Genomic DNA, 26,837 nt, shown 5'->3' with positions numbered 1-26,837 from the left:
ACTTTCGGTAGAAGCAATGTTAGGTAACCCAAGGGCCGCCTTATACGCCAGCCTAATCATAGCGTCCACCTTGTTTTCCTCCGTCACGTCCATATTCATACAAGGCGTCGCATAAACTGTTCTACTGATCACGAATGCCTGTACCAAATGACTTGACTCCTTTTCCTGCAATCCTCTCTTTAGATTGGCGATTCTTTCAGTGAGCCTCATGGCGGCGTTTACCGTATTCTTTAGCTTTCCTAAGGCCTCCTTATTTTTCCTGTTAGTCTGCAAGTACATGTCCTGTTGTAGCGTATCCTCCTCCTCCAATTGTCTGTCTCTACCCCTGGTGACACAGAGTAACATCGCACCAAGTGGTGACACACAAGCGATCTGTATCTGAAGAATGGTGGCAGCTTAGATGGAGAAATGTTCATGTCAGGCCGCACAACAAAAAACACTGAAATTGTGTGATTCAGCAACTTCAGCTACAGATTTTTTTTATCGCACTAGCAGCAAAGAAGCCAGAAGAGTCTGTCAGAAGAAGCTCTGATTTCAGCTTTTAGCGATTCAGGTACTACAACCACCTGTAATGTCAACTAGTGGTCAAAGGTGCACATAGTTTCCGTACCCACTTGCTTTTGAGTATGTACACATGATCGCTGCATGTCCTCAGTTTTATCTCTGTTTAGGAGGGTTTCCACAATCGTTAGCAACGATCTGCTGACACTGGCACACAAGCGTGTAGTTTTTACGTAGATAGGAACCTAGTGTATACTTGAGTGAAGGCTCTCCAGCTTATACAAACTATTTGTAGAAATAAAAATAAATATGATTGTACAGGGATTTTGGGGAAACCAACAGGTTGCTTGTTTTGACGGATTTTTGGAAGAAATGACTAAGTGAAATGCTCAAGTTCATAGGCCTCTTGTTTGTCCAACACGGGCATTGTGAAATTCACTGGCTGAAGCTGCACTGGAATGAGGACATCTACAGTGGTTTGCCTCCACCAGGAACAATGCTGTGAATCTGCTTCATAGCAGTGCTGGTGCTCCTCAAAGTGGCAGTCCTGTACAATGTAGACCAGCTGCCACAAGTAATGCACCGGTACATCAATCAAGTGCAAAGCCCTCACAGCCACATTAGGCAGTATTTGCATGTAGCTTCCCGAGAAGAGTTCAATAAACAGATATTTAACCTTCGTGGCACACCAGCTCAAATTTTGTCACCCTCTGCAAAATGTGCCAACCATAAACCACAAAAAGTTGACAAATGCACGAAATGAGTTATGCTATGAGCAAAAGAAGACCGGGCTTAAAAATAATGTTTCTAGCAATTTGGCAAAGTTACGAGAATGGCAAGCCTTCACAATGAACCACATAACACATTGGTTCCTGGTATTTGGCTTCACTGCATTTTATTGGTGTAGTCTGGAGAATAGGAATTTCCAACTCGCAACAACCACCCCATCTTGATACATCAAGGCAACTGCTGCAGACAGATCCGAAGGCATGTCGCCTAGCACACATTACAATAGATGCTGTCAAGAGAATGCAAGAAGTGGCCGATTCCATGCCAAGTTACTTAAGACAATGCCGTGTTTCGGACACCATCACATACAGAGAACTTTTGCTCAGATAACCACAGCTGTGTTACCCCCTTAAGGGTCAAGTGTTGTTGTATATGACAAACTCTTTAATCCATGCCAGGCCTGTTCACATATCAATCTGTTGCTTTAATTCTAAAGGCTGAAAACTAGAGGGGCAAAAAATTGCAGTCACACATTTGTGCTTCTCGACCTCCCGCCACTGCAAATCATGCGTCCAAAATCACTCTGAATGCTTTCCTAATAATAACATATCAGCAAATGCAAGGGTGACAATATTCCACAACAAGATTTAATACATTGCAAGCAAGATATTTTAAACTTAACTAGGAGCACACTCTAAACCAGTAGAAGTGAGAGTGTCCATTTGGTCACACCAGTCACAGCTCACTGCACTACTGAGGTAGCGGCGGAATCCAACTGGTGGAGGAAACTCGTACGTCGGCCCAGAGTATTCCTTGCCTCTGTAAATGTAAATAAATGAGAGTAATACAGCAATTACATTTAGTTTGCATAAATTCAGCAAACTCACTCACAGTAGAATTTGATTTGAGTAAAGCAAGTGAGAGTGCCTGCCGCAGAAGGAAAAAGGCAGTAACGAGACTAGCAGTCAATGCTAGCACAAATACAAATACTATTTAGCACACTTGCAAAACACTGAAATAGCAAACAAAGAGACTAAGGTAAATCATGTGTGCAGTAAGTGCGGAATATGCTGCGGCTTGCATGGAATTGTAATCAAGAGTGCTTATAGCAGCAACTGCCAAGCTCTTTGACAGGATTACGAGGTACAGTCTTTGTCAAATGTGTAGAGCCCAGGGGTTCTGCTTCTGGGCCAGTTCCTGCGGCTTGTAATGAATTTCTGGTATTCCAACTTTGTTGATGGCAAGAAGATTTTTTGTCCTACCCCCTTCAGTGGGAAAGGCCTCAACTAATTCTACATCAGTGCCACTATTCGGCTCAGAAGCGGACCCCCCCGGGCTCTACACTTTTGACAAAGGCTGTACATGCAACGGTGCCTCACTCCCCTCAACAAAACGTACCACCTCAGGTTAATTATTGCTTTGTTTTCAAATAAGCTGTCAATGGCCTTGACAGCAGCTTGAAGCCAAGCACTGCCCACTATTTATGGAGGCATTGTTTCTGCTATCATTCCCAGTTTTCTCAAAGTGATGACGCTGTTGGAGCAAGCAAAAGATATATATTAGGGAACTCTGCGGTAGCGACATGCATCTGAAGTGTTAAATCTATATAAATAAGCTCAGCGAGTTCTACCAATGCAGTTATTTTCGTAGTAAAAGGGCAGATACTCTCATGGGAAAGAACCTATGATAGCCGAAGAGTCACCCTCATTGCTGCATGCACCGATGTGAGTACTCGACAGTGGAACGTGTGAGCATATAAGCACAATAAATTCGTGCGGGTATACGCCCGTATCTTGTAGCAATTTTATGCTGAGCAGTAGGCTCGTTTCACTCCGGGGCTCATTTCGCACTGGGCCAGTTTACATTTATACTATCTCTCAGCTAGCCAGCAACTCCCCTTCTTTAGCACTTCGTCGACACTGTAAAGAAGCTGACCTCTTGCACTGCAGCACCACGTATGGGCCGCATAGATAAATACCTTACGACAGTTTTTTGACGGAAGCACGACCGTTTCTATGGGCCCAGCCACTCTATCTGCTGAAGCTGCGAGGAAGGCAATAAAACCTCCTGATCATAAACCAGCGCGTTCACGCTGGCGCACCACAACAAAATGCCTGCTACTGCCCAAACAAACTAGACCACAAACGAAGAATCTTAAAAAAAAAAGAAAAAAGAAAAAAAAGAAAAGCAAATTACAAACTTCCGTGACTCTTGACTCGCAAATAGTTTCACATCATCTGTAAGTCGCCGCGTACGTCCCAATACCCCAGTGCACCCCGAAGACAACAGCAACCGGCGACTGATCGGTGCACAGCAGCAGGTAATGCAAGCAACGGTTGTTTCAAGCGCGAAGAAACGGGATCGACGCCATTATGCAGTCTCCACATGCCTTCGCCCGGAGACTGTCGCGTGATTACGCCGCGTCAGTAATTGTGACTACCGCATAGCTGCACTGCCGTGTAAAAACTCGTTAAAAAAGCTGCAAGACGGTAGCAGAACGCCGACAAATGCTTTACCTAGAGCTCGCGGGCATGTACGAAACACCATCATTCGCGTACGACTCACCGTAGTCGGAGGCTGCAGACAGGCCAGGGACAGGACCGAAGGCTACGCTGTTGAATTTAGGGCAACAATCCACAAACTGAATCAGATTTTCACCGAATTTGCATCTATCGGGATGGTGCCCCGCAAACTACAACAAGCCGACGCATGAAAAGCGACCTAGGGCTCGCAAGGCGCGAACACCCGTTGCCCGAAAAGCGCGCCAGCTTTTGCTCGGGTGCGGTGGTTCGAAACGGGGTAATTGACATCTGGGTTTGAGGCTTATTTCCAGAAAAAAGCAAATACTAAAAGTTGTTTGACGTCACATCCGTCGAGAGAATTAACGCGTCCTCCTTTCCACTTTGGTTCTGTGCGCGCATGCGCAGTTCACGGAGCCGGCTCTCTGCAAGTTCAGGTCTACACGCAGGCTTCTATGGGAGTTACGCTACCATTTGTTCTTCTACCATGGTTATCGCTTGAAACGGCGACGAGAAGCGGCAGACATTTTACAAAGAAAACAAAACAAGGCTACGTCACATTCGGCAAATTATTCCTCCTCACTTCTTTCAGCTGGCGCATGCGCAGAAGCGACGGAGCATTCCAATAAAGAAGGTCTGGTTATAGTGCCTTGGAACGCACCCTAAGAATCATGGGCCGGTGTGCTACTTGTTGCGACCTGGGGCCCGATCCTCGATATTCGGGAGCGGCTAAAACTGACGGTGATGGTGATGATGCCTGTCCCCTTTTTAACGGGTCGCCTCCGCCTGTCGGCGTGGCGGAGCCAAAAAAACAAAAACAAAAAAACAACATAATAATGCAAAACACACACACACACACACACACACACACACACACACACACACACACACACACACACACACACACACACACACACACACACACACACACACACACACACACACACACACACACACACACACACACACACACACACACACACACACACAATATCTGTTCCACGTGACCACTTAGTTCACTCTGGCACGTTCACAGCCGGAATGCTCTTCTGTTGCACCGCCCCATTCCGCCACCAGTATTCCAGGCGTCGTTTAGTGGTCTCCACTACACTTCGCTCCGTCTGGCCGAAACCCAGGGCAGCAGGGAGGGCTGAGGCCTCCGAGATCGGTGTTATACCGGGGCACTCTAGGACCACATGCCCTATCGTTTCCTCCGCCCCTCCACAGGTGCCGCAAGCGGTGCCCAGACCGCTTACGAATTTTGCGCGCCATACGCGCGTGCGGAGCACTCCGTCGCCAGGGGAGCGGCTAAAACCCGCCATGAATAATGCCAGTGTTGCCTGGATTTTTGCTGGACAGCCGCCCTGAATCCTTAGCAATCCCTAGGTCGGATTGTCCCTAGTTGGGGGCACGGCGTGCCGGCGGGCCACCGCTCATCGCCCGCCAACCGCCCTGCCTGAGGTTGCCGCCGGTGCCGCGGCGGCGGTTTGGTGCCGTGGCTTTTGTTGTAGTAAACGAGGCACGGACGGGTGCGATCGAACTGACTGGTGTGCGCGCCATGAACAACCCTGGCACATCTGCTGCGGCTTCGGTACAGAAAGGTTAGTGCCCGGTCTGTGAAAAGATTTGTTTAGTTGTAGACAAAGCATGCCAATGAAGGTGCCGCCATGTTCAAATTTTAGCTGCCCCATTTGCGTACAATGTTCGTGATTATATGCTGTCCGCTTACCGCTCTTATTTGTCACATACTGCAGGGATTTGTGCCAAGGTATGCACTTACAGCACGCGCCAATTTAGCACGGTTGAAGGCGAGCACTGCACTGTCTTATGATGCTGCTAACTGGCGCTTGATGCTTTGTCTTCTATCAACCAGATACTCACGGCACTTGTCAGTGATTAGCTGCTTAGGGCGACGAAGCTAATTTTATGCTTTTTTCGTTCTTGGCCCAGCTTCTCCATACGCTGTTCGTTTTGATCACATCCGGGTGAAATACTTGCCTATGATATCGCTCGAGCATCACTAGCTTGAAACTAGTGATACATATTGAGCACCAAAAGCTCGAAACTAGCACTGAACCTTTTACAGCCAAAAGCGGCAGCTATATGTATGATATTCTGCGTACCCTTGATGAAATTTTACCTAGTTTGCGTCGGGTACGACAAAAGGATAAGCTCTGTTGAGACAACAGAAATGATAACGTAAATACCGTTTAGACAACTCCATTGTAGCACGGAGACCACGTAGCGGTGCTGCAAAGTAATGAACTCGCTACTGAACTCCCCTTATGTGTGTGTGATTTTTTTTTTTCCTGTACCTTTAGTTTCTTACACTCCTTACTAGAGCCCTGCACGGGTTGGATTTTCCAGCCCCTTCCCTGGCCCACGTTTGAAGACCATCCCGGGCCCATGGTTCCAAGCCCATCGGCAATGATTACATGTCCCGGACCCGGCCTGCGCTTCCACGACGGCCCGTGCCAAAACTGCAAAGTAAGTCTGAGCAGATGCCTTAAAAATTGCTTAACTAGCACATAACAATAAATCAAGATGAGAGACAAACCTTGCAAAATATTCTTGGTAGAGAAGGGCACAGTTAAAGCACCGACAGAAGCAAAGGCTTGGTGAAGAATATTTTGATAAGACATTTGATGTAAAGCTATCTAGCACAATGTACATTTAAAAGGTATGGACTACGGGCATTTTAACTATGACTCCTTATAAGCAATTGGCTCTTGGTGCAAGTTCTTTGCTTAATCACCTACAAAAAGACTGCCCCTGGCAACTTTGCCCCAGGAACATGTGTGGGCAAGGGCAGAAAAAAAACGAAATTTACATATTCATTGAAGAAATCACTGCCACATTACCACATCTCTGTGGAGACGAAAAGCGGTATTGTCTGTTCATTGTGCATGTATATGTTATTGGATACGTAAAGATTCCTAACGCAATAAGCTCTTATCCTACAGCATTTACTGTAGCATAGAGACATTCTTTTGGGGGGGGGGGGGGGGAGCAAAGCAGACAGTCAGAATTTTTATGAACAGATGGCTGCCTGCCAAGCAGTCAATTGAAGGTCCTTGTCCAGGGGCTGTTATGAGGCTTCAAATGTCCAGCCGTTAGCGGTAACACAAAGGTTAGAAGCTACCCTCTTGCTCACTGATTGCTGAGAAATCCTAAGTTGATGGTGTTGAGTACTTCAGTAGGCACGTGCTCAGGGGTGTGAAACTCCCTATACCTCCCAGCGGCCACGAATTACAGACGCTAGCGCCAAACTCCCCATTATAGGATTATAGCGGGAGGGGGCGCGTAAAAAATGGACTTGACGGGGGAGGCCGTATAGCGGACTGGTCCAAAAAAACGGTGCGCTGAAGGGGGTGTGGGTAGGTTGCTTCAAGCAGCGCGGGTCACGTGCGCCCGGGAAAACGCTCTGCCCGTGGATTTTCTACCGCATCATCGTTCTGCCACGGCGCGACCGGCTCGCGGCAGGAACAGTGTGATGGAAAGAAAAACCACAAGCATAGCGCTCTCGAGGGCGCAGGCGCTCGCGAGCAAGCGTACCCGACCGCAGCAAGAAATAGCACAGAGAACAGCAGGTATCGTTTCTCTTTTTTATTAACTGCACGTGAAACAGAAAATTAAAAGATGCGACAAGGTATCCCTCAGACACACGCACTTTACATAGCTAACAGTTTACAGTAGTGTTCTGTGTTCTACGCTAACATTGTAATCTTGCACGCTTGCTTTATCACTACAAAAGAACCCAGTTTGCCGGCACTGCTTCTGTCAGCATGTGTACAGTTGATATGAAATTAAATAAATGATGCACATATTCATTCTACGCATTCCATACCATCAAAGCAATGTAGAAACATGAGCAAATACCTGCGTTCTAGTTACCTAGTTTGGTATTTGATGCAAGTAATCACATGTCACTGTGCTATACATAACCAAAATGCATGATTAAAAATTTACACTACCCTTCCTGGAAGAACAGTCTTCTTCGAAACGCACGTCTCTCCACAGTACATGAAGGTAACAAGTTCAACACGAAACACAGCGGATATCGCCGACTGTAATGGCCAGCACAATCAGCAGACGAGATGGGTCCACGGAACTGGAGGTGCACGCAGACAAGTCTCTCGTCTCACGAAGGGGCGAAGAGCCAGCAGGAATGAGATGCACAGAGTAAAAGAACCGCGACGAAAAATCGCAACTCGCTCGCATTCAAAACGAGCGGAGTCGTAACGGCTGCAGCGGTTCACGCGAGGACGAAGCAAGCCACGCAGCGCAGTCGGCGGCTGCAGTGCGAGGGGAAAATTTAGGCGCGAGGGAGAAGTCCTCCTCCCAGCTTTTTCTTTCCTCCTTTCGCCCCCGCTTGCGAGAATTAGACGGGACGGAAGTGCCGCTGACTTTCCGCGGCCTGACGTGCTTATGCAAACGGGCTGTGTCATGCATGACAGGTCACAGCACTTCATAACACCTCCATTGTAGTACAGTTCGCTATCGAGTTTTGAGCCTTTTCTTTTTAACTTTTTTCACTTGTGTCATTGAATGCAGCTCGGCATGTTCGTACTAAATTACTTGGACAAAACACAGATGGGCACTGATTAAACTCTGTTTACAAATTAGCTTTCTCTCATTCTCTGTCAACATATGTACTAGTAGTGGTTTATTCATAAACCACTGGAATGATTTTAGTGCTGGAATTCCATCATCTCCAAAAGAAGCCATACACAGCTTTACCCAGCCTGGCCTGGTTCCGCCACTGCAAGCTGCAAGCCCAGGCCTGCATGTCAAGCCCGAGCCAGGTCCAGGCCCATAAAAACGGCAATTTTCCAGCCCGGCCCAGGTTTTCGGGCTGCCTGAATTCATGCTGTGCTCCATATACTGTTGAAATTATTTGCCGAGAATAAGTTCTCAGCAGGCAGTACTTTGGTAATCTTTGTTAGGAAGAAATTACATGCCATAATTTTTTTGCCCTGGAAACTTGCTTACACGACTACCTCAAAAATATCACCCAGACGTGTCCCTTGCCTGCAGTCGCTTGCTGTACAAACAGCATTGCAATTTATTTGCTGACACTATGGCGCATGTAGTGCGAAACAAAAGGAGGTCATTATTTGCTAAAAGATGATTGTGAAAGTATGAAAAATTTCAGTCACTGCTATTTTCATGGGAAAATGTCGCATGGCCTTGTATAGCCAATTAGGGCCAATTGATGAGAAATTTTTGCTCAAGATTTCTGCCAGCAGAGTAGGCACTGCTGTCATTTCTAATAGCTATTTCGTTGTTCATTCATTTGCAGCGGCACCAACATGTTCTGTTGTCTGTGTTTTGTGCACCCATATTCTGTTCGTTGCTTTAAAACATTTCTGGGTAAGTGCAGGTCTCGTGTTGGGCAAATTCACCAGGCGGTATGACAAAAGGAGGCAGTGTGGTGTAGAGGAATCCACTTGTGCTTGTGACAGAGACTGCAACCATGCCAGACAGGTTGCCAAGACATCGAACGAGAAGCCAGACTAGCCTATTGCTGAGCTTACCAAATGCGGAATCAAGCCAAGACTGAAGCGGCAGCTACAAATGCGGCACCGGCCGATGGCTAATGCTCTTGACTTGGTTCAAAGAGAGCTGAACCTCCACAATTTTTAATATTTCATAACAAAGGCTTTCAAGGATTTGCCTCAAGTGATTCCAGGTAGCCCTGCATGCACAAACCTTTGTCACGGATACACCTGCAAGAGACAAATAGTGGCGCGTAATTGCTCCAAGCGATGTTCTCTTTGTTTTCCTTTTTAACTTGATACCATGAAAAGCACCCTGTGTAGCAGCACCTGCTGACTTGGTCATATCATGTGGCCTTGTGTTGTCACACAACCTGACGGACAGTCATTGCAGTGCTGCGTCACCTTCCTGCCACTTGCCAGATACATGCCCATAATTTTTCATGGATGCCAGATTTTCTGCAGTATGGGACCCATCAGAATATTTTTTTGTTGCCAGAATCCAATAGTGCAGTGTTTCATGACTTTTTTGTCGCTTGTCCGGCAGCAAGAAACATTTATTGCCCAGATATTTCGATTTGAAGTTGAAGAGGTCTTTTTTCCTTCCAAGGGATTTAGACTTGGGAAAAATACCTTATGTGGTGTACTCTAGTGTCGCTGCCCTGCAGATGGCAAACTGATGTGCCAGTAAGGTCTGTGCATGCACGCTGGGACAGCAGAAAATAGAGAAATAGAAATATTACGAGATAGTTTGGCAGACTCCTATGCTTATCATAGATATGAGACATCGGTGACACTATCAACAGCCAGCAAAAGCATTCAGCACACTTGGGATGCAATTGTTTAGCGGTGAGTGAAAAATATGTGTAAAAAATGCAAGTGCACTACACAAGTAATGTAGTGCGAGAGGTCTCAGCTGTTCGTGTGGTGCAATGGCTAAGACATTCAGTTAAAACTCCAAAGGACTTAGGATTAAATCCCGTACGAGGCTGTTTTTTTTTATTTATTTATTTTTTGTCGCTTTTTTTTTTTTTCCTTAAGCACCCATGCCATTTTAAATCTTACTTTTTCCAGCCTTTCTTTTCTTTCCCAGCTCCACTCGGGTCTGTGCAGGTTTATTCTGCCCAGTAAGTTGTAACTTAATCCTGTGTGCATTTCATCCCAGATTTTTCAATAGAGAAGCGCTTACTGAGGCATGAACTTCATCAGAGGAAAACTCTGCTGCTCCACACTGCTGTGACTTCAAAGAACCAAAACATACCAAAACGAAACTGACTGCCTGTGGCACTGCCAAGCGCAAATTTTTTTTTTGCTTCCAATATTTAGCCTGTCTTTTTGCCATTTTTGAAACAAAAGTTAACAATTCAAACATGCAACAATAATACATGTTAGGCAGCCTCCGGGATCCCTTGCATGTCATTGTGCATGCATTTGCGATTTCTGTATTTCTGCAATGCCTGCATTTCTGTTCTCTTTTTTCTACCTTATAAGAGTCTTGTTTTCAGCGAAAGTGGTGTTTTTGTGATTAGGAGCCAGTATACCATCGCTGCAGGCTTACTTTTTCTTGCACCTGAAAACTTCAAACACAAATTGAGAACCTGTAATTTCTCTCTTTTTTTTTTTTTTTTTGCTCACTGCGTGTTCTTTGCGAATGATGAATTTGACCACTTGCTTCACGAGGGAAGGCTCGAGGACGTTGAAGCTACTTTGATTGCCCGTCACTAGGCACAGTTATAGCAGTCTCGTAGCTCACTGGGTGCATGAGGTATTTGAGGTTACTACTCCTTATCGCCATAGACACCAGCAGGCTCAGCATATGTATCTAGGCATGCGGCTTCTTGTTGGTTGACCCCTTATCATTTATACTGCGCAGTTTGTTGAATAATGGAAGCGTACAAGTTGACGCAGGAAATGAAACACCATGCAGTCCTCATCGCGCTGGCCGCGCGCCACAGCGACTTGGAAATTGCCAACTTTCTGAATGTAGCAAAGTCTTTCGTTAACAAGGTGCGAACAGAACTGATGTGCTGTGACGGTGACGTGGCATCTGTGGCGAAAAGGAAAAAGCACACTCAGCGGTCAGACGTCGTCAGAACACCTGATTTTCTTCAGAGGCTGCAAGTCATCGTGAGTGACAACCCAGAGAAGTCAATGCGGGCCATTGCAAAGGAGCTCGATGTCGCAGAGTCAGCTGTCAGGCTTGCTGTGCACAAGGACGTGAGGTACCATTTCTGTTTCATGAGGAGGGCGCAATTCTTTTCTGGTAAAGCTCGGAAGAATAGTCTGCTCTGGTCCAAGCGCTTGCTAGGCAAGCTGAAGAGCCTGGAATGCTTTTTTTTCTTTCAGATAAAAAGAACTTCGATCAAGACCAAAAAGCTAATTGCCATAATGAAAGATGGCTTTACTGAAGCGCTAATGAGGTGCTGACAGCATTGCACACAAAAATTCTGTCTGTGATGGTGTCAGCAGCCGTCAGCAACAAGGGTGATGTCATGCTGCCGCACTGTTTTGCAGAAGGACTCCGCGTTAATGCTGCCGAGTACGCAGAGGTGCTTGCCACCGTTGTGAAGGCCTGGACTGATACTGTTTCGAAAGGAAAATGTGTCTTTCAGCAACATTCGGCTCTCGCCCACACCGCCTGCGTCACCCACGAGTGGCTGGCCAACAACTTCCAATAACCACATCACTTCCAACTTGTGGCCTCCTAGTTGTCCAGATTTGAATCCACTCGGCATCGTTGAGAGAGAAGCGGACAGAAGGCCACATAATACAAAAATCTCTGAAGGTCGCCACTGCGAACTCAATGGGCAGTACCTCTAAGAACCACCTGATCCGTGCATGCAGCCATTTCCGAAGCTGAATTGAATTGGTTATTGCTGCAAGTGGCACATTCATTGAGTAATGTGAAAATAAACAGTTTGGTGAAAATATATATATATCTGCTGGAGATATTCTCTGCCTGAAGCCAACATTGCATCCTCAAATGCCTCGCGCACCCGGTATATTGCAAGATATGTGGCTCGAAAGTTCTGGCACAAATCAAAATGCAGTACTTATTCTGTATCTAATTTTGAGCAAATTATGTGTGTGAAAAAAAAAGAAAACGAATTCATCTCAAATTTTGACCACCGAGGTCTTCTTTATACGTCTGCAGAGCTTGCAAAGCTCGTAAACACGCTGGAAAATTCGATTTTTTTAAATTATTTCATTTCAATAATTGAGATTAAGACAAGCAGCATTCATAATTTTGCTATGTTTTTGAAAAGCCCAGAGGTTCCCGAGCCTGGACATTCTGCCCATGACAAAAAAATTACTCTTCGCATAGAGAAGTTCTACGTCCAGATGAGGCTCTGTTTTTATGTGACGTCACTAAACTAAGAGCAGAGCTCTAAACCAGAGCAGATAATGCACCTGAAGGTGAGGAGATGGAAAAAATTATGTTCTAAAGACAGCCAAAGATGGTATGAAAATCTAATAAACTACATTTGATGACACTCGCCGTATATCCGGCAGCAAAAAATCAAATAATTGCTGAGATATTGCAATAAGAAGTTGAGGTTTTTTCTTGTTCCCGCCGGTGGAATTCAAACTGTGGCCTCCAACTACGTAGTTGGAGTTGAGTGACGCACGCTATGACGTAAGCGGAGACTCCGTGATAGCTAGCGAGCCGGCGCGGCCCGCGGCGTCGCATCCCTCAAGGGCCAACTTGGCAACAGCGTACTCGCAATGACGGCCTCAGCCGAAATAAATAAAACGATAAAGAGAGTAATTTACCGAGCGATGGGCTCATAAAGGAAGAAAAAAAAAAACAGAGCGCTTGTAATGCACAATACTTTACATGTTTCTCAAGCTTTTGCGCTCCTTCTTGCACTGTGTATAAACAAACCGAGCCCTCGGTCATCGCAACGCTTCCTGACATGTTTACATACAAATAAGATTTAGTTACCAGCAAAATAGTGTCCTCGCTGCTGCGCTTGTCAGTTTTGAAGCTTCGTCGCACTTTTTTCCTTCAAGGTTTGTGCTACAGCTCCGTGTTCAGCGAAAATTACGTCCACGGTAGCAGAACATGACCGAAGTGCCGGCGCCACTACATTTGCCAGCGCTGTGAAATTCCACATGTTAAAATGGATCCAGTGCACAATATGGTGCGCATAGGCATCCAGAACATTAGTTGCAAGACGTGAGAGCAGGCAGCATGCGCCGATGATCAAGAAGTTGTAATTTTTAGACCGGCAGCAGAAACACTTTATTGTAAATGGGGCCATGACATAAAAACTAGAAATATTTCGAAGGTTCTTGTGGCGCGGCGTAGCCGAGCGGTTAGCGCCGAATGTTACGGAGCAAGCAGTGCCGAGTTCGAGTCTTACCGCTTCTGCCGGTTTTTTTTTTTTTTTTTTAACCTTTTGTAATGTATTTCTGGTGCTTCGTTATTTTTAGTTTTTACATTTTACCCGAGGCCCTTTTTTTCGCCGGGCGATGAGCGCAATATATCGACGCTCTCCTTGGTATGAGCAGCAAGTATGCCCCTTTTGTTTATGACGCCTGCAAATAGCACGTTGAAGGTCTTGTTGACGCAGTATATGTTGGTCAGATGTGCCATGATTTAGTGAACAATTGAATGGTAATGCGTTTTTCCTTCGGTACTTAGCATATGTATGCTTTTCGTGGCGTACGTAGCTGCAGTCAAGCGGTCAGGTCGCAGTCGAAGCGGCAACGGCGGCGATTTGTTGGCGCAGAAGTGTGAACGAAGGAGTGTGTCGGCGGTAGCGGATTTCGCTCGCTCGTGCCTCCGAATGCTCAAATGGGAACCATCAAGGCGCATCTGCTGCTCCAAGCTCGTAATTGAGGCGCTGCAGGTTCAAACAAACTATCCGAGTGCGCACGAAATGCCTGAGCCGAAACATAACCAAAACTGAAGTGGGCGCCTGTGGCGCCTCCAAGTATATTTTTGTATTTGCCTTGCAACGTTTACGTTGTCTTTTCGCCGTCGCTTACGTATGATAAAAGCGTGTTATCATGTTTGAGAAAAAACGTACTACCGCATTCAAACATGCAACGTAATTCGCATTTGTCAGCCTCCGGGATCCCTAGCGCGTCACGTGATTTGTTGTTGCGAGCCTCGGCCGTTTGGCTGTGGTGGCGATACCTGTATTTCTGTTATTCTTCTTTACTACCTTATAACAGCTCTGTTTTCAGTAAGAGTGGTCTTTTTGTAATCAGGAACTGGCATTCTATCGATGCAAACCCACTTCCTTTCTCTCTTTAGTGTCCCTTCAATGACTCTGCCCGCATCTTGTGTATTTTCAAATTTGGCAGCTTAATTCATTCACGTGCTCGTAGTTAATTGTATTTCAGTGACATTTTCATATAATTCTGTAGTGTTTCTTATGTTGGTACCATATGCTTGAACTATATTCACTTAAAGGGCATGACAGCTAAAATTTGAGCATAAACTGATTATTGCATTTCACTCCGTTCACGTTAATTATAAATCCTCGAAATTTGAGATTTCAGTGCAGTAGATAGTTTAAAATGAATTTTTATTATTAATAGCGAAAGCAGCTTTATGGTTTGGCAACCTTGGGCGCTGACGTCACACGATATCATCCCCATGTTTTCTGCTATTCATAGTGACTGCGGCACTCTTGCATGCATGCCGTGGATTGTGGTCACTGCCACTGTGGTCACTTTACTGCCAAATAGTGTCATAAGCTTGAGCTTATTGAAGGCACTGTGCAGCTGAAAAAAGCCATTTAACAATCGCCATTCCTTGCAACTTTCAGGCTCCAGGGTGTTTCCGAAATGCAAAAAAACACCGAAATGCAAATTTATTGAAGAACCCTGGCTAGTTTTGTTCAAGCTTGGTTGCGGGTTAAAATGATGCACATTAGCCTGCTGGCAAGCTTGCACTGCAATAATTTGCACAATGCTAACGAATTAGGAACAGCCCAACAGCTTGAGTAAGCTTGAAGCAACAGCTTGAGTAAGCTTGAGGCTTTGCACACAGCGCAGGTTGTGCACAAATGTTGCTTGTTTGCCAGGCAAAATCTTCTAGAAAATGTTTCTGCACCTGAAAAATGTTTCTGCACCTGCCTACAGGTACACCAGCTGGGAAAACTTTTCATGCCGTAGATCTGTTTTCAGCCATGTTCACTTGTACCCTGCTGCGGTGGCTCAGTGATAAGAGAGCTTGATTGCCGATCCCAAGGATACAGGTTTACTCTCAGCTGCGGTGGCAGCTGATGGAGGCGAAATGCAAGGCGGCTTTGTACTTTGCGATGTCAGTGCACATAAAAGCCCCAGGTGGTCAGAATTTTCTGGAGCTGTCCGCTACAGCATCCCTCATTGCCTATAGACATTAAACCCCATAAACCGAACAGAACACTTGTCAACTGTAAACTTCCATAAGGAGAAAATCTATGCAGCTCAAAAGCAGGCCCTGTGGCTGCAGACAGTTCACCAAAATGTATATGCGAAATTAATTGCAAAATAAAGTACAATCCCTTTGTGCACGTTACATAAGGCATTGCAATCCAAGGCAAGCACAGATGGTGGAGGTAGGTGCAGCGTATGTCTAGTTATCAAAAGGCAGTATTTCTGTGCATATCAGCAAAGTATATGGGGTTTTATTTCCAGGCTGTAGGAGGGCCACAATTTTAGCCTCTTGGGAACCTTTATTGTGCACTACTAATACTGCTGCATATCATACGGGCATTTTCGCATATTGCCTCTATTGAAGCAGCATCACTTTTCTATGTAAAAGTGAACATTCTAGTGTCTCATTGCAGGTCTGCAATAATCATTGTAAAAATGTTGAGAATCTTTCAGACGACTGTGTACAAACTTGACTAACTACACATAACTTTCCGCATCCACAAAACCATATGCTGGCTTAGTCCTTTATCTCAGAGCTTCATTTGTCATTGGCAATTGTGCCAGTATTGCCAGTGACAAGTGGCACTTGTCCAACCTGCTCTTGCATTGCTTGCACTGCCAATGAAAAAGGAATAGATTTGGTAAATACATTGATTGCATTTTCAACTCTACAGAGCAATAGTTATCCATGGAAAAAAAATGCGCATTTCAGTCTTTAGTACACATTTTTGGCATGACAAAAGTCATTTTATGATAGTGCCACACACAAAGAGTGCCGGTGGTGGTGATGCCTCAACAAAAAAGAGCTCTTTCGTAAAGTAGTTCAGACAGCAGCTTCGCTGACAATCTAGAATTTGTACCTGACAGTTACTCTGACCCCGTTTGCGATGTGCATAAAGTGGTAAAAAAAAGAAAAAAAAAAGAAAAGATGGCGAAGTTACAGCATGCTTTACTAATGAAGGAAACTTTTTAGAATTAGAATGGTATGAAAAACATTACAACTAAACCTGCCGATGTTAGTATGTTTTTCGGGAGTTAATTTGGCGGTTACCGGGTTAACGTGCAGCTAACTCCATATAATTAGCATCAATTAAATGCTGTGTATCTTGGGGACCATCATTAACAATGTGATGCATGTGAGCCATCACATGCTTGAGTTCATTAAACATACAAGATACGTAGGCACCTTTTATTCAGACAGCATTTGTATACAAAATCAAAAGCACCATGGCAATGTCAGAAGCAGCTTAGGCATATAAGCACAGCCTATTTTGAACATGATGTGGAACAGGTTCCTTAGCCCTCTTATTTTTCAAAGTCGGCTAACAAACAGATGTGCATTTGCAAAAACCTGCATGGTATGCAGATGTGCCATTCCTGCCACTAACAAAATGAGCCACTTCACAGATTTCCATATGGTCCTTCCAGTCTTTGAACTCTGCAAAAAGAAAGATTTTCCAAGTTGTCAAAAATGAGTCTCAAAAAAAGACAGCAAGAAACAGAACTCTTGTAGACTGGAAAATACAAAATAAAAAAAAAAAGTACAGGTATTGCCAACACCAACGGATTGCACAAGTAAACTGCGTATGTTGACATCAATTTTTGGAAGCAGATTTCAGAGGCTAGGCTACACTGCCATGCAGTCAGCCATAACTACTGCTGGATGAATGTCAACATATCCAAAATGAGTTATCAAGTTGTCCTTTGTGTGCCTTCATAGAGGCTCTGACTAGGCTCAAACATGGCAAATAGACTTGTCCTCCGCACTCATTGGTTCTTTACGATGCCTGTCACTGGAAAGGCCTAAAGCTTTTCCTATTGGTTCATTGACTTGAACGAGAACATCTTCGGTGTAACTCCGCCTGGTTGGGTACTTGAAACAAAAGTTTAAGAAACACCATCACCAACCAAATTTTTTATTAGAACGCGACGTTTCGGGTCCAACTCGATCCCTTCCTCAGGGGTGACTAAAGTTTGAGGCCCGCAGTAGCAGGCACACGTGGCGAAGTCCAATTGTGTAGCAGAGCCAGGGTAGCGTCCCCAGATTCCTGTTCACTGCTGCAGCTGTCAGCCGGATGAACCGAAAAAAGACGTGACGTCTTTTGAAAGGGTTGGTCTCCACCACATCAAGTATGTTCACCTCGCCAAAGGCGATTTTGTGGTCGGCGCATTCGCAGTGCTCGGCGAGGGGGGTTGCTTTTCGAGTTCAATTGCCGGGCGTCATTCTTGTGCTGCAATATGCGCAGACAGATTTTTTGTTTCGCCGATATAAGAGGCAGAGCACTCTGAGCACGAGATTTTATAAATAACGCCTGGTTATTTTTCTCTAGGAATACGGTCTTTTGGTAGCGGCAGAAAACGGCAGACTGTTGAAGTAGGTTTGTGCGACACACAGACGTGTTTGCGCAGGATGCGTGCAAGCGCCTCACTGGTGCCCGCCACGTATGGGAGCACAATGCGAGGGCGCTTCGTCGTTTCCGTGTTGACCGACCCTCTTGTCCTGCAAGCTCGACGGCGGAAAGCACATTGGAATAAAGGCGCGTGTATAGCCATTCTTCTTCAGATCGGCTAAGCATAGGCCGCTGCCTGCTACTGCGGGCCTCGAACACAACAGCTTTTATGGCTCCTGTCTGCAGACTCTCATTCGTGTGAATCGACTTTGCTACTGCTAACACCTAGTATTTATTCTATGATACATATCAGTAGCATATACCTGTAAGTTATCCAATTATGTGAAAGACCACTTGTCTAGATACCTATAAAGCCCACTCTAACCAAGCTGTACGGATGCGGTTCCATGGCCTAAGGGTTGCCTGTCTTATTACCCAAAGATCCTACAAGGTTTATCACCTCACACATTCATCTCAAAGGTGAAGCCAGAGTCATCACATTGAGTACTCGGCCATGTCACCTGTCTGAAATGTGCCCAAGATTTTCCACTCACAATGTCGCGTTTTGTGCAGAAAAGAGGCTTTAACGTTGCTGCATCAAAAAAAAAAGCAAGAAGCCAATAGCTGAACATCTACGCTACATTAGGCTCTGCTGGCTCGCAAGACATTTGACCACAGTGCCAACAGCCAAGTTATAGATGCAGCTGTGGCAGAGGCTGTACCACAGAAACAACAGATGAATGTGGTCAAGATAAAATGAAATCGCTTTGTTCACAAATTCTTCAATACATCATGAAAAAGAATGGCTCACTTATGGATAGTATGACGTCTACTGTGTTCAATAGGATTGTACCTTCAGGAAGTTACCTTTTGAATGCAATCTTAAGAATATATTGTGGTGTTCAATTTAGGCTGTACACATAGCAGACGTGCAAAATATGGAACACATTCTGAGGGTTAAATGCAGAGAGGATTGCTGAAGCTGATATAATAGGAAAGCATAGGGATACTAGATAACGTAGAAAACACATGTGACAATAGGATAGGTGTAAGTGAAACTAGTGCAGCTGTCACTTATGAGAGCAAAAAGTTGTACAACTCAGTACTAGCACAATGGTACAAAATGTTGAAAAGTGATGATGAAACACAAGTTTCCTTGAAAGTGCTTCTACATAAATGAAATGAAAGTGATTGGCATAAAATTTATGCCCCTTCCTTAAAATTCTCAATTTAAAACTCACAAAGAACAATGAAGATAAGGCTGCAAAAGCAACTAACAGAAAAAAAAATAATGAAGCAGTTATACACAGATGCAATCATTCGATAAACATCTCGAGTGATGAAGCCATGCTCCAGTGGCCTAGAGCATAAATATGTGAGCTTTACCAACCCTCTTTTAACATATGTGAGTGCTGGAGGGCATGTGGCAGCAGCAAGAATGTGTCAAGAAGCAACTGGCCCAGATAGCAGCCTCATAATAGGGGTATGGAAGGTCTACACACAACGCTATCATGGAGGGAGATATTTTATGGAACAAGATATGTAGCAATGCACAAAAGGAGCAAAGCATTTTGTAGAGCTGCAGTCAAAAATTTATGAAGGACAATCTTATCAAAAAGTTTTCATTTCATTCCTGCGCTTGTGCATCATTATTGTGACTATGGGTTATATAGTGAAACATGAAATGTCAAGCAATTTATCTCGTACACAAATGAATGCATTCTTGCCCCTGTGAAGCCACCTTCAAGAACTTTTGCCAGTGGGTGCACATGCACATCAATATCACCAATATCACCTAGTTACAAAACAGAGAAGTCAATAGTTGCCTTTGTGAAAAAACTGAAGAATACAAAAATATTCATTGATAGCCGAGCCACACAAATGATGCAAAGGTTAAACAGGTTATCTGGGATCTTGATTAACATCACTACAAAGCATCAGTAATAGCAGTGCAAAATGAAACTGGCAAATTTTGCAAAAGTGGAATCTAAAATTGCCAAAATGGGTTGACAAGTTGGCGGGGGCCTCATTTTCCGTGCATACAACAATGAAAGACAATGACCACCAAATAGATGCACAAATTATCCTCGGGAAAACTAGTTGATTGCTGTTCATCTACATTCAGCATATGAAGGAAGCAATAGAAAACAAGCATAAAGGCAACCAAATACAAAGAAGCACAGCTCGCTTCACTCTGCAGTTTGTGGAAAAACACAGTGGGCACCTCACGTTTCACCCTAGTAGCACACAAGATAGGTGTAACGAAATGGACTCTGCTATGGTAAACGACTGCAGACACATCCACCAGGGTGCACGTATGTCAAATATTCTCACTGAAGTAGTACATCGCAGACTGCCTGCTTGCCACAAACACCAAAGTGAATTGTGAACTATTGGTGCCCGCACGTCCTACTCAGAATGGCACTTCTGGAGGTAGAAGGAGAACGTTTTTGTACCTTCCTGTGTTTCATTGACATGAAGCACTTAATAAAATGCACACTGAGTTTAAGCAGAACACAAAAAAGCAAACTATACAACAAAGAATGACAGCTCTCAGCAAGGGCCACAGCACTTGTAGAAGAATACACTCAGTATGTCTACAGATGGTAGACAAAAAATCATAGCACCAAGGAAAGGTTTGGTTTGTGGGGTTTAACGTCCCAAAGCGACTCAGGCTATGAGAGACGCCGTAGTGGAGGGCTCCGGAAATTTCGACCACCTGGGGTTCTAACATCGCACTAATGTGCACTAACATCACACAGCACACGGGCGCCTTGCTTTTCGCCTCTATCGAAAAGCGGCCGCCGAGGCCGGGATTCGATCCCGCGTCTTTGGGAACAATAGTCGAGCGCCGTAACCACTGCGCCACCCCAAAGCTGAACTTGGTTCTTGCACATGCTATCAACAAAACGTACACCAAAGAGATGGTTATATCTCAAAACCACAGAAAAAATTAAGACTTGGACGGCTTTTCAGCAGTATGCTATCGAACATGAAGCAGTAAGAATGTGCACATTGATCCCTTGTGGCATATATCAAAATCATGACAGCGAGTGAAAATCTCAAGTGCAGGTGATCAAGTTGTTCCTGTCCGAGTTAATATAAATGTTGCACGTCCTCTTCCTTGTACTTGTTGATGTTCCTGCTGCGATTACCATTTGCAGGTGGCATCAATGTCATGTGATCTGCACACACTACAAGCTGTAACGATCTTCAAAAAGAGCTGTCCATCTGCATAGCACTTCACATCTGATGTGGCCGTCCAGGGACAAGGCGTGGCCTCCCAGATTATACAAGCCTAGCAGAGAGGTTAATGATGTTGAATATGGCCCCAGGACTTCTCACCACATGATGACTCAGATTGGAAGTGCTGCAACGGCTGCACAAGGTCCACACGATCACCTGCAAATGTTTAGTGCCTAAATTATATGCAAATGAAATATCAAACACGCATGGCACAGGAACATTCAAAATCATCAAAGCTGCAAGCTATGCTGCGGTAAAGTGTAATCTATGAATGCAAGAAATGGTCAGTGCAAAACTTAAACCTAAGTGAACCATTTCCGTAACAGGTAAAGACGGCTTGGTGGCGGAAATTGTATTGTGACGGCTAACTTTTTCTTTCTTTTTTTTTTTTTTTTGCAATTGGAACGACTTATATCAGGCGATTTCACTTGTTTTTCCTTTCTCGGTCGTCGAAACCATTAACCAAGAAATCTTGACAACTACAAGCACACTCAGTTTTTTTTTTTTTTTTTTTTTTTAAGTTCTTGCAGTGTAGAGAAGTTGAAGAAAATTATAATGCGTCGTAGAAATATGCAGCTAAAAGCAACGCAAAATGCTGATTAAAAATATCGGATTTGCCGCATGCGTCCTGTGAGTATTCCTATAATCTTCAGTCATTTCCCGCCTGCGTACAACTTGAATGCGAATGACGCTATATGAACAGTCACCTTTACAGGTTTTCCTATTGCACTTACCTCTGTGATGCTCGACGTGCTGCACCATTTCCAGCAGATTGACTGCGTTGCCATGCTGGTCGACACCCATCGAGAAGCCCGACACATTCCGGGAGCTTGTCGCTCGGCCGAACGAATACATTTCGTGCCATCCAACATCAGAGGCGTTCGCCACTGGCGATCACACCCGAAACACCAGTAGCTCTACAGTTCAACATTCCGAGCGCAGGGCAATTCTCGCCTCGGAGCTTGCAAAGCCGCCACACTACACTCCTCAGATCTGACTGTACTGACGAGCTATCTTTCAAGACAATTTGACAGCATTGCTGTGCTGCAGCAAATCCTCGATCACTACTTGCAGACGACGAACGGCACGAAGACCACTCGTAAGCGTACAAGTTATTTCCTTCCTGCGTACCTCCCTCCATGGCCGCCGCCATTGCTGGGCTATTATAACCGCGCAGACCAATAATTTCTTACCATGGCAAGAAAGGGTTTGAAATAAGAAAGCAGTTAGCGCCGTCACGCGGCCGCACGCTTCTGCCCCCATTAGAGATTGTCTCAAACGTCCTTTATTTCATACGCGCTCATAATTTGCCTTTCTATTGCGTTTAAAAAGCCATGCAAGGTGTATATAAAGTTATCCTTTTACTTTTAACAACAAGCTAAGAAACTACGGTAGGCTAACGGCTGCATAAATCAGCTTGCCTGTCGCCATAGTCTCATTAGCATAATTTGGGCACCTCGCCACTCGGCGAAATTATATCGGCCAAACGTCAGCATTTTCGGTAATGGCGGCACATCAGTTACGTCATGACGCGTCAATAATAGAACTCAGATCAGTTGCCAAACTGAGAGCTGTTTCGCGGCGTCGCCACCGCTGGCTGCTTTGAGTGGCGCTGCAGTTCTACCAGGCTCTCGTCGGCCCGAACGTGGGTTGAACACGTGCAGTGCGGGCAGTGCGTTCCCGACTCTGCTGCTGCAGTGAACGTTTTTTGTGCTACCTGTGCTAGCATGCAAAGTTGAAGGGGCTACAGTAACCATGCCGACGTGCTGCGTGCCGGGCTGTGCGAGCGGTTACAAGAGCGACAACACTGACAACACAGCGAGGCGTTTTTTCTCGGCTCCGCGTGACGCGGTTCTCCGTGCGGCATGGGACCGCGCGATTCCGCGTGTTGACAGGAAACTTTCTGACAAATCACGTGTGTGCGATCTTCATTTCTACGATGAAGACATACTGAAGACGTACAGTCATATCATTGATGGCAAGGAAGTAAAAATCGACAGGGGCAAATGGAACCTCGCTGAAGGATGTGTACCGAAGGTTTTCCCTAACTGACAAGCGCTCATTTGTCCCTGGAGTGCTCAAGCACCCTTCAAGCTCCCTGACTGAACTGGTGACTGGCATCAAGTCAGTGGCCGAGCGACAAACAAAGACAGAAAAAGTTTTTGGAAATCTGTTCTGTACCTGCTTTTGAGCAGGAAGCTACCCCGAATAGGTTGTAGCCTGCACAGTTCACTGTGCAAGTGGTGAAGTTTTATGATTCCTATTCGAGAGGAGCAATGTGAGTAGTAGTCGGGTTAAAAATGCAAGGAAGAAGTCTCGCCTGCTGTAATTTGTGCATTCAGTAAGATGTGAAAAATTGCTGTGAATAAAATGTAAAATTACATTTACTTGTGTGTCTATCTGTAGCCCACTGCGTGAAAGCTCGAAAAAAAAAAAAAAGTACTTGCGACGCGGGCGCAGGCCAGTAACGATAAACCCACAGTTGGGAATCCCAAAAAGACTAAATTTTATTTTCTCGAGTTGTTGGCGTCTAACCTCCTGTGTAAGCTCTCTTCTCTTGCTGGAAAATAGAAACCGACAGCTCAGGAAGCAGAAGTTCGCTCTTTTCGCGGCACAGATTGCGCGCGGCGCTCGGCTAAAAGTCACATGCATGCTTATTGACGAAATGAATGCAATGCGCAAAATTCGCTTATTCCGTTAAACTGCACCACAGACAATGTGGCTCTTTGCTGCAAAAGCGCTGGTAATTTTTGTTTTTTTGTTGTTGTTGTTAAACATATGCACATGCATGCGGTTGAGCAGAAACTTCAGAAACATACTTTGAACTGACGATGAACCTTGCAATGATCATATCTCTAACATTATTGCACGTTTCTCATATGCCACTTCGGGGAAGAAACTAGCAAAAGAACTTTCCTAAAAAAAAAAAACAAAAAAAAAAACAAAAAAAACAACGGTAGCGTTGCCTGAGCAGCGCTCACCTGTATCGCTCGAGTTGCTGCAGTAAAGTTTTGCAGCATGCTCGCCACACACGGTTCAGACTTGATTGGTGACAGTGAGTACGGCATTTAGGACACCAAGTAATTTAACATTCCCGAATGCTACATGGTACGCCGAACGGCCGGGCCCGCAGCGTTTGATTGTGCTTCGACAGCGGCCAAGCAGCGGCTAGATAGAGCCTGTTTCGACGGCAGCGCCACCTCGCGTTAAAATTGACGCGCCGCTTCAGCAGCATGGAGAACCCGGAGAGTTTGGCAACTGATCTTAGTTCTATTAGCGTTGAATATGCTTGCGTATCACGTGTTTAACGTGACATAGCTCCAGCCAATCAAATTTGAGCATCGGCTCCTTCCCAGTATGCCATTATTTTCATCACATTGGTTAATCGAGCGTAAGTGTTCTCCAAACCACCATCAGTAACTTTGCTTCCACTCCAAAATCATTCGTATTTGTCATCCAGGCAACAAGGATAGCTCCGGTTGAAATAAATTTTCACGTCTACGTCATTTTGACGTAACCGCTAAAAGTGCTTGCCTCAACTGATGGTTTCGCGCCACAAGTTTGAAGCACGTGACTCTTTTCAGAGCCAATCAGAAAGACAATATGGCGCCGCCAAAGGAAGACCTGAACTTGCAGAGAGCCGGTTCCGTGAACTGCGCATGCGCGCCCAGGACCAAAGTGGAAAGGAGGATATGTTGCTCTTCTGGACGGATGTGACGTCAAATAGCTTTTAGTGCTTGTTTTTTTTCTAGAAGTAAGCCTCAAACCCAGATGCTCACTGAGTCGCCCAAAGTATGGCCCAAAGAAGGAAGACTGGCGCGCTTTTCAGACAACGAGTATTTGCGCTTTGCGAGCCCTAGGCACCCTAGGTTGTCTTTCATGCGTCGGTCTGCTGCAGTTGGCGGGCCATCATCCCGGTAAATGCAAACTCGGTGATATGCGAATTCAGTTCGTGAATTATAGCCTTAAATTCAAGGGCGCAGCCTTCGGTGCAGTCCTATTTGCAGCCTTCTGACTGCGGTGAGTCGTACATACATGCCCGCGAACTCTAAGTAAAGCATTTGTAGTCTTTCTGCCATCGCCTTCCTTGCAGCTTCTTTAACGAGTTTTTGCACGGCAGCGCAAGCATGCGTTAGCCTCAATTATTGACGCGGCGTAATCGCGCGACGGTCTCCGGGCGAAGGCGTGAGGAGACTGCGTAATGGCGTCCACGATCTCGTTTCATTGCGCTTGGAACAGCTTCCATACCTGCTGCTGTGCACCGATCAGTCGCCGGTTGCTGTTGTCTTCCGGATGCACTGGAGTATTGGGACATATGAGGCGACTAAAAGATAACGTAAAACTGTTTCTGAGTTCGCTTATATTTGTTTGGGCAGTATAAGGCATTTTTGCGTGCGCCAGCGCGTGAACGCGCTGGTTTATAATCAGGAGGTTTTATTGCCTTCCTCGCAGCTTCAACCGATGGAGCGGCTCAGCCCATAGAAAATGTCGGGCTTCTTTCGGAAAACTGTTGGAAGGTAAGTGGCACTCATCTGTACAGACCATACGTGGTAGTGCTGCAGTACATGAGTATATCTGCGGACTGATAAAGGGGGGTTGCTGGCCAGCTGAGAGATGGTTTAAACGTGAGTTGGCCCTGTGCGGAATGAGCCTCGAAGTGCAACAAGCCTACTGCACAGCATGAAATGGCTACAAAAGTATGGTTATATACATGACCGAATTCCTGTGCTTATTTGTTCAGACCTTCCACTGTCAAGTACTCACTTATTTCGGTGTATGCAGCAATGAGGGTGACCTCAATACTCCTCAGCTAGCATAGGTTCATGCCTGTGACAATATCTCTCTTTTTACTGCCGAAATAACTGCATTGGTGGAACTCACTGAGCTTGTTTATATAGATTTAACACTTTGGATGCATGTTGCTACCGCAGAGTTCCCTAATATATATATCTTTTGCCTGCTCCAACATAAACAGTTGGCAGTGCTTGGCTTCAAGCTGCTGCCAAGGCCATTGACAGCTTATTTGAAAACAGAGCAATAATTAATCTGAGCTAGCATGTTTTGTGGGAGAGTGAGGCACCATTGTGAGTACCTCGTAATCCTGTCAAAGAGCTTGGCAGTTGCTGCTATAAGCACTCTCCATTGCAGTTCCATGCAAGCCGCAGCATATTGGGCACTTACTGCACAAGTGATTTAACTTAGATTCTCTTTGTTGCTATTTCAGTGTTTTGTAAGTGTTCTAAATATTTGTATTTGTGCTAGCATTGACAGCCAGTCTCATTACTACCTTTTTCCTTCTGCAGCAGGCACTCTCACTTGCTTTACTCGAACCAAATTCTATTGTGAGTGTGTTTACTGAATTTATGCAAACTAAATGTAATTGCAGTATTACTCTCATTTATTTACATTTGCAGAGGCAACGAATTCTTGGTGCCGACGAACGAGTTCCCTCCGCCAGTTCGATTACACCGCCACCTCAGTAGTGCAGTGAGCTGCGACTGGCGTGACCAAATGGATACTCTCACTGCTTCCACAGGTTTAGAGCGTGCTCCCAGTTAAGTTTAAAACACCTTGCTTGC

The 26,837-nt window shown here is 45.2% G+C and overlaps 1 protein-coding gene and 2 long non-coding RNA genes across 6 annotated transcripts in view; 1 reads left to right on the top strand and 2 right to left on the bottom strand.

The window, feature by feature from the left end:
* LOC146171905 (uncharacterized) overlaps positions 1–26,837 on the bottom strand; it is a 263,996-nt gene that overhangs the window by 182,270 nt on the left and 54,889 nt on the right. The window lies entirely within an intron of this gene.
* LOC146171902 (isoaspartyl peptidase/L-asparaginase) overlaps positions 5,158–26,837 on the top strand; it is a 290,995-nt gene continuing 269,315 nt past the window's right edge. Inside the window, exons 1-2 of one of the 3 annotated variants that reach the window (XM_084586141.1) lie at positions 5,158–5,350; positions 6,117–6,236. In XM_084586141.1, coding sequence (XP_084442267.1) covers positions 6,185–6,236 — 52 coding nt within the window. In that variant the 5' untranslated portion in view covers positions 5,158–5,350; positions 6,117–6,184. Of the gene's footprint in view, positions 5,351–6,070; positions 6,237–26,837 lie in introns of all 3 variants that reach the window. The other 2 variants (XM_084586140.1, XM_084586146.1) reach the window with 2 other exon arrangements.
* Positions 18,612–22,409, bottom strand: LOC146171906 (uncharacterized). The gene is made up of 2 exons (XR_014702675.1): positions 21,993–22,409; positions 18,612–21,414 (listed from the first exon to the last, which is right to left on the bottom strand). It is a non-coding gene; the product is annotated as an uncharacterized LOC146171906 (long non-coding RNA).

This window comes from Amblyomma maculatum, unplaced genomic scaffold (genome assembly GCF_055883805.1).
Source record: "Amblyomma maculatum isolate TAMU_Amacu unplaced genomic scaffold, ASM5588380v1 scaffold_15, whole genome shotgun sequence".
In the NCBI taxonomy this organism is placed as follows: domain Eukaryota; kingdom Metazoa; phylum Arthropoda; class Arachnida; order Ixodida; family Ixodidae; genus Amblyomma; species Amblyomma maculatum.
The sequence above is the reverse complement of the archived record's forward strand: the minus strand, read 5'-3'. Positions and strand labels throughout refer to the sequence as shown.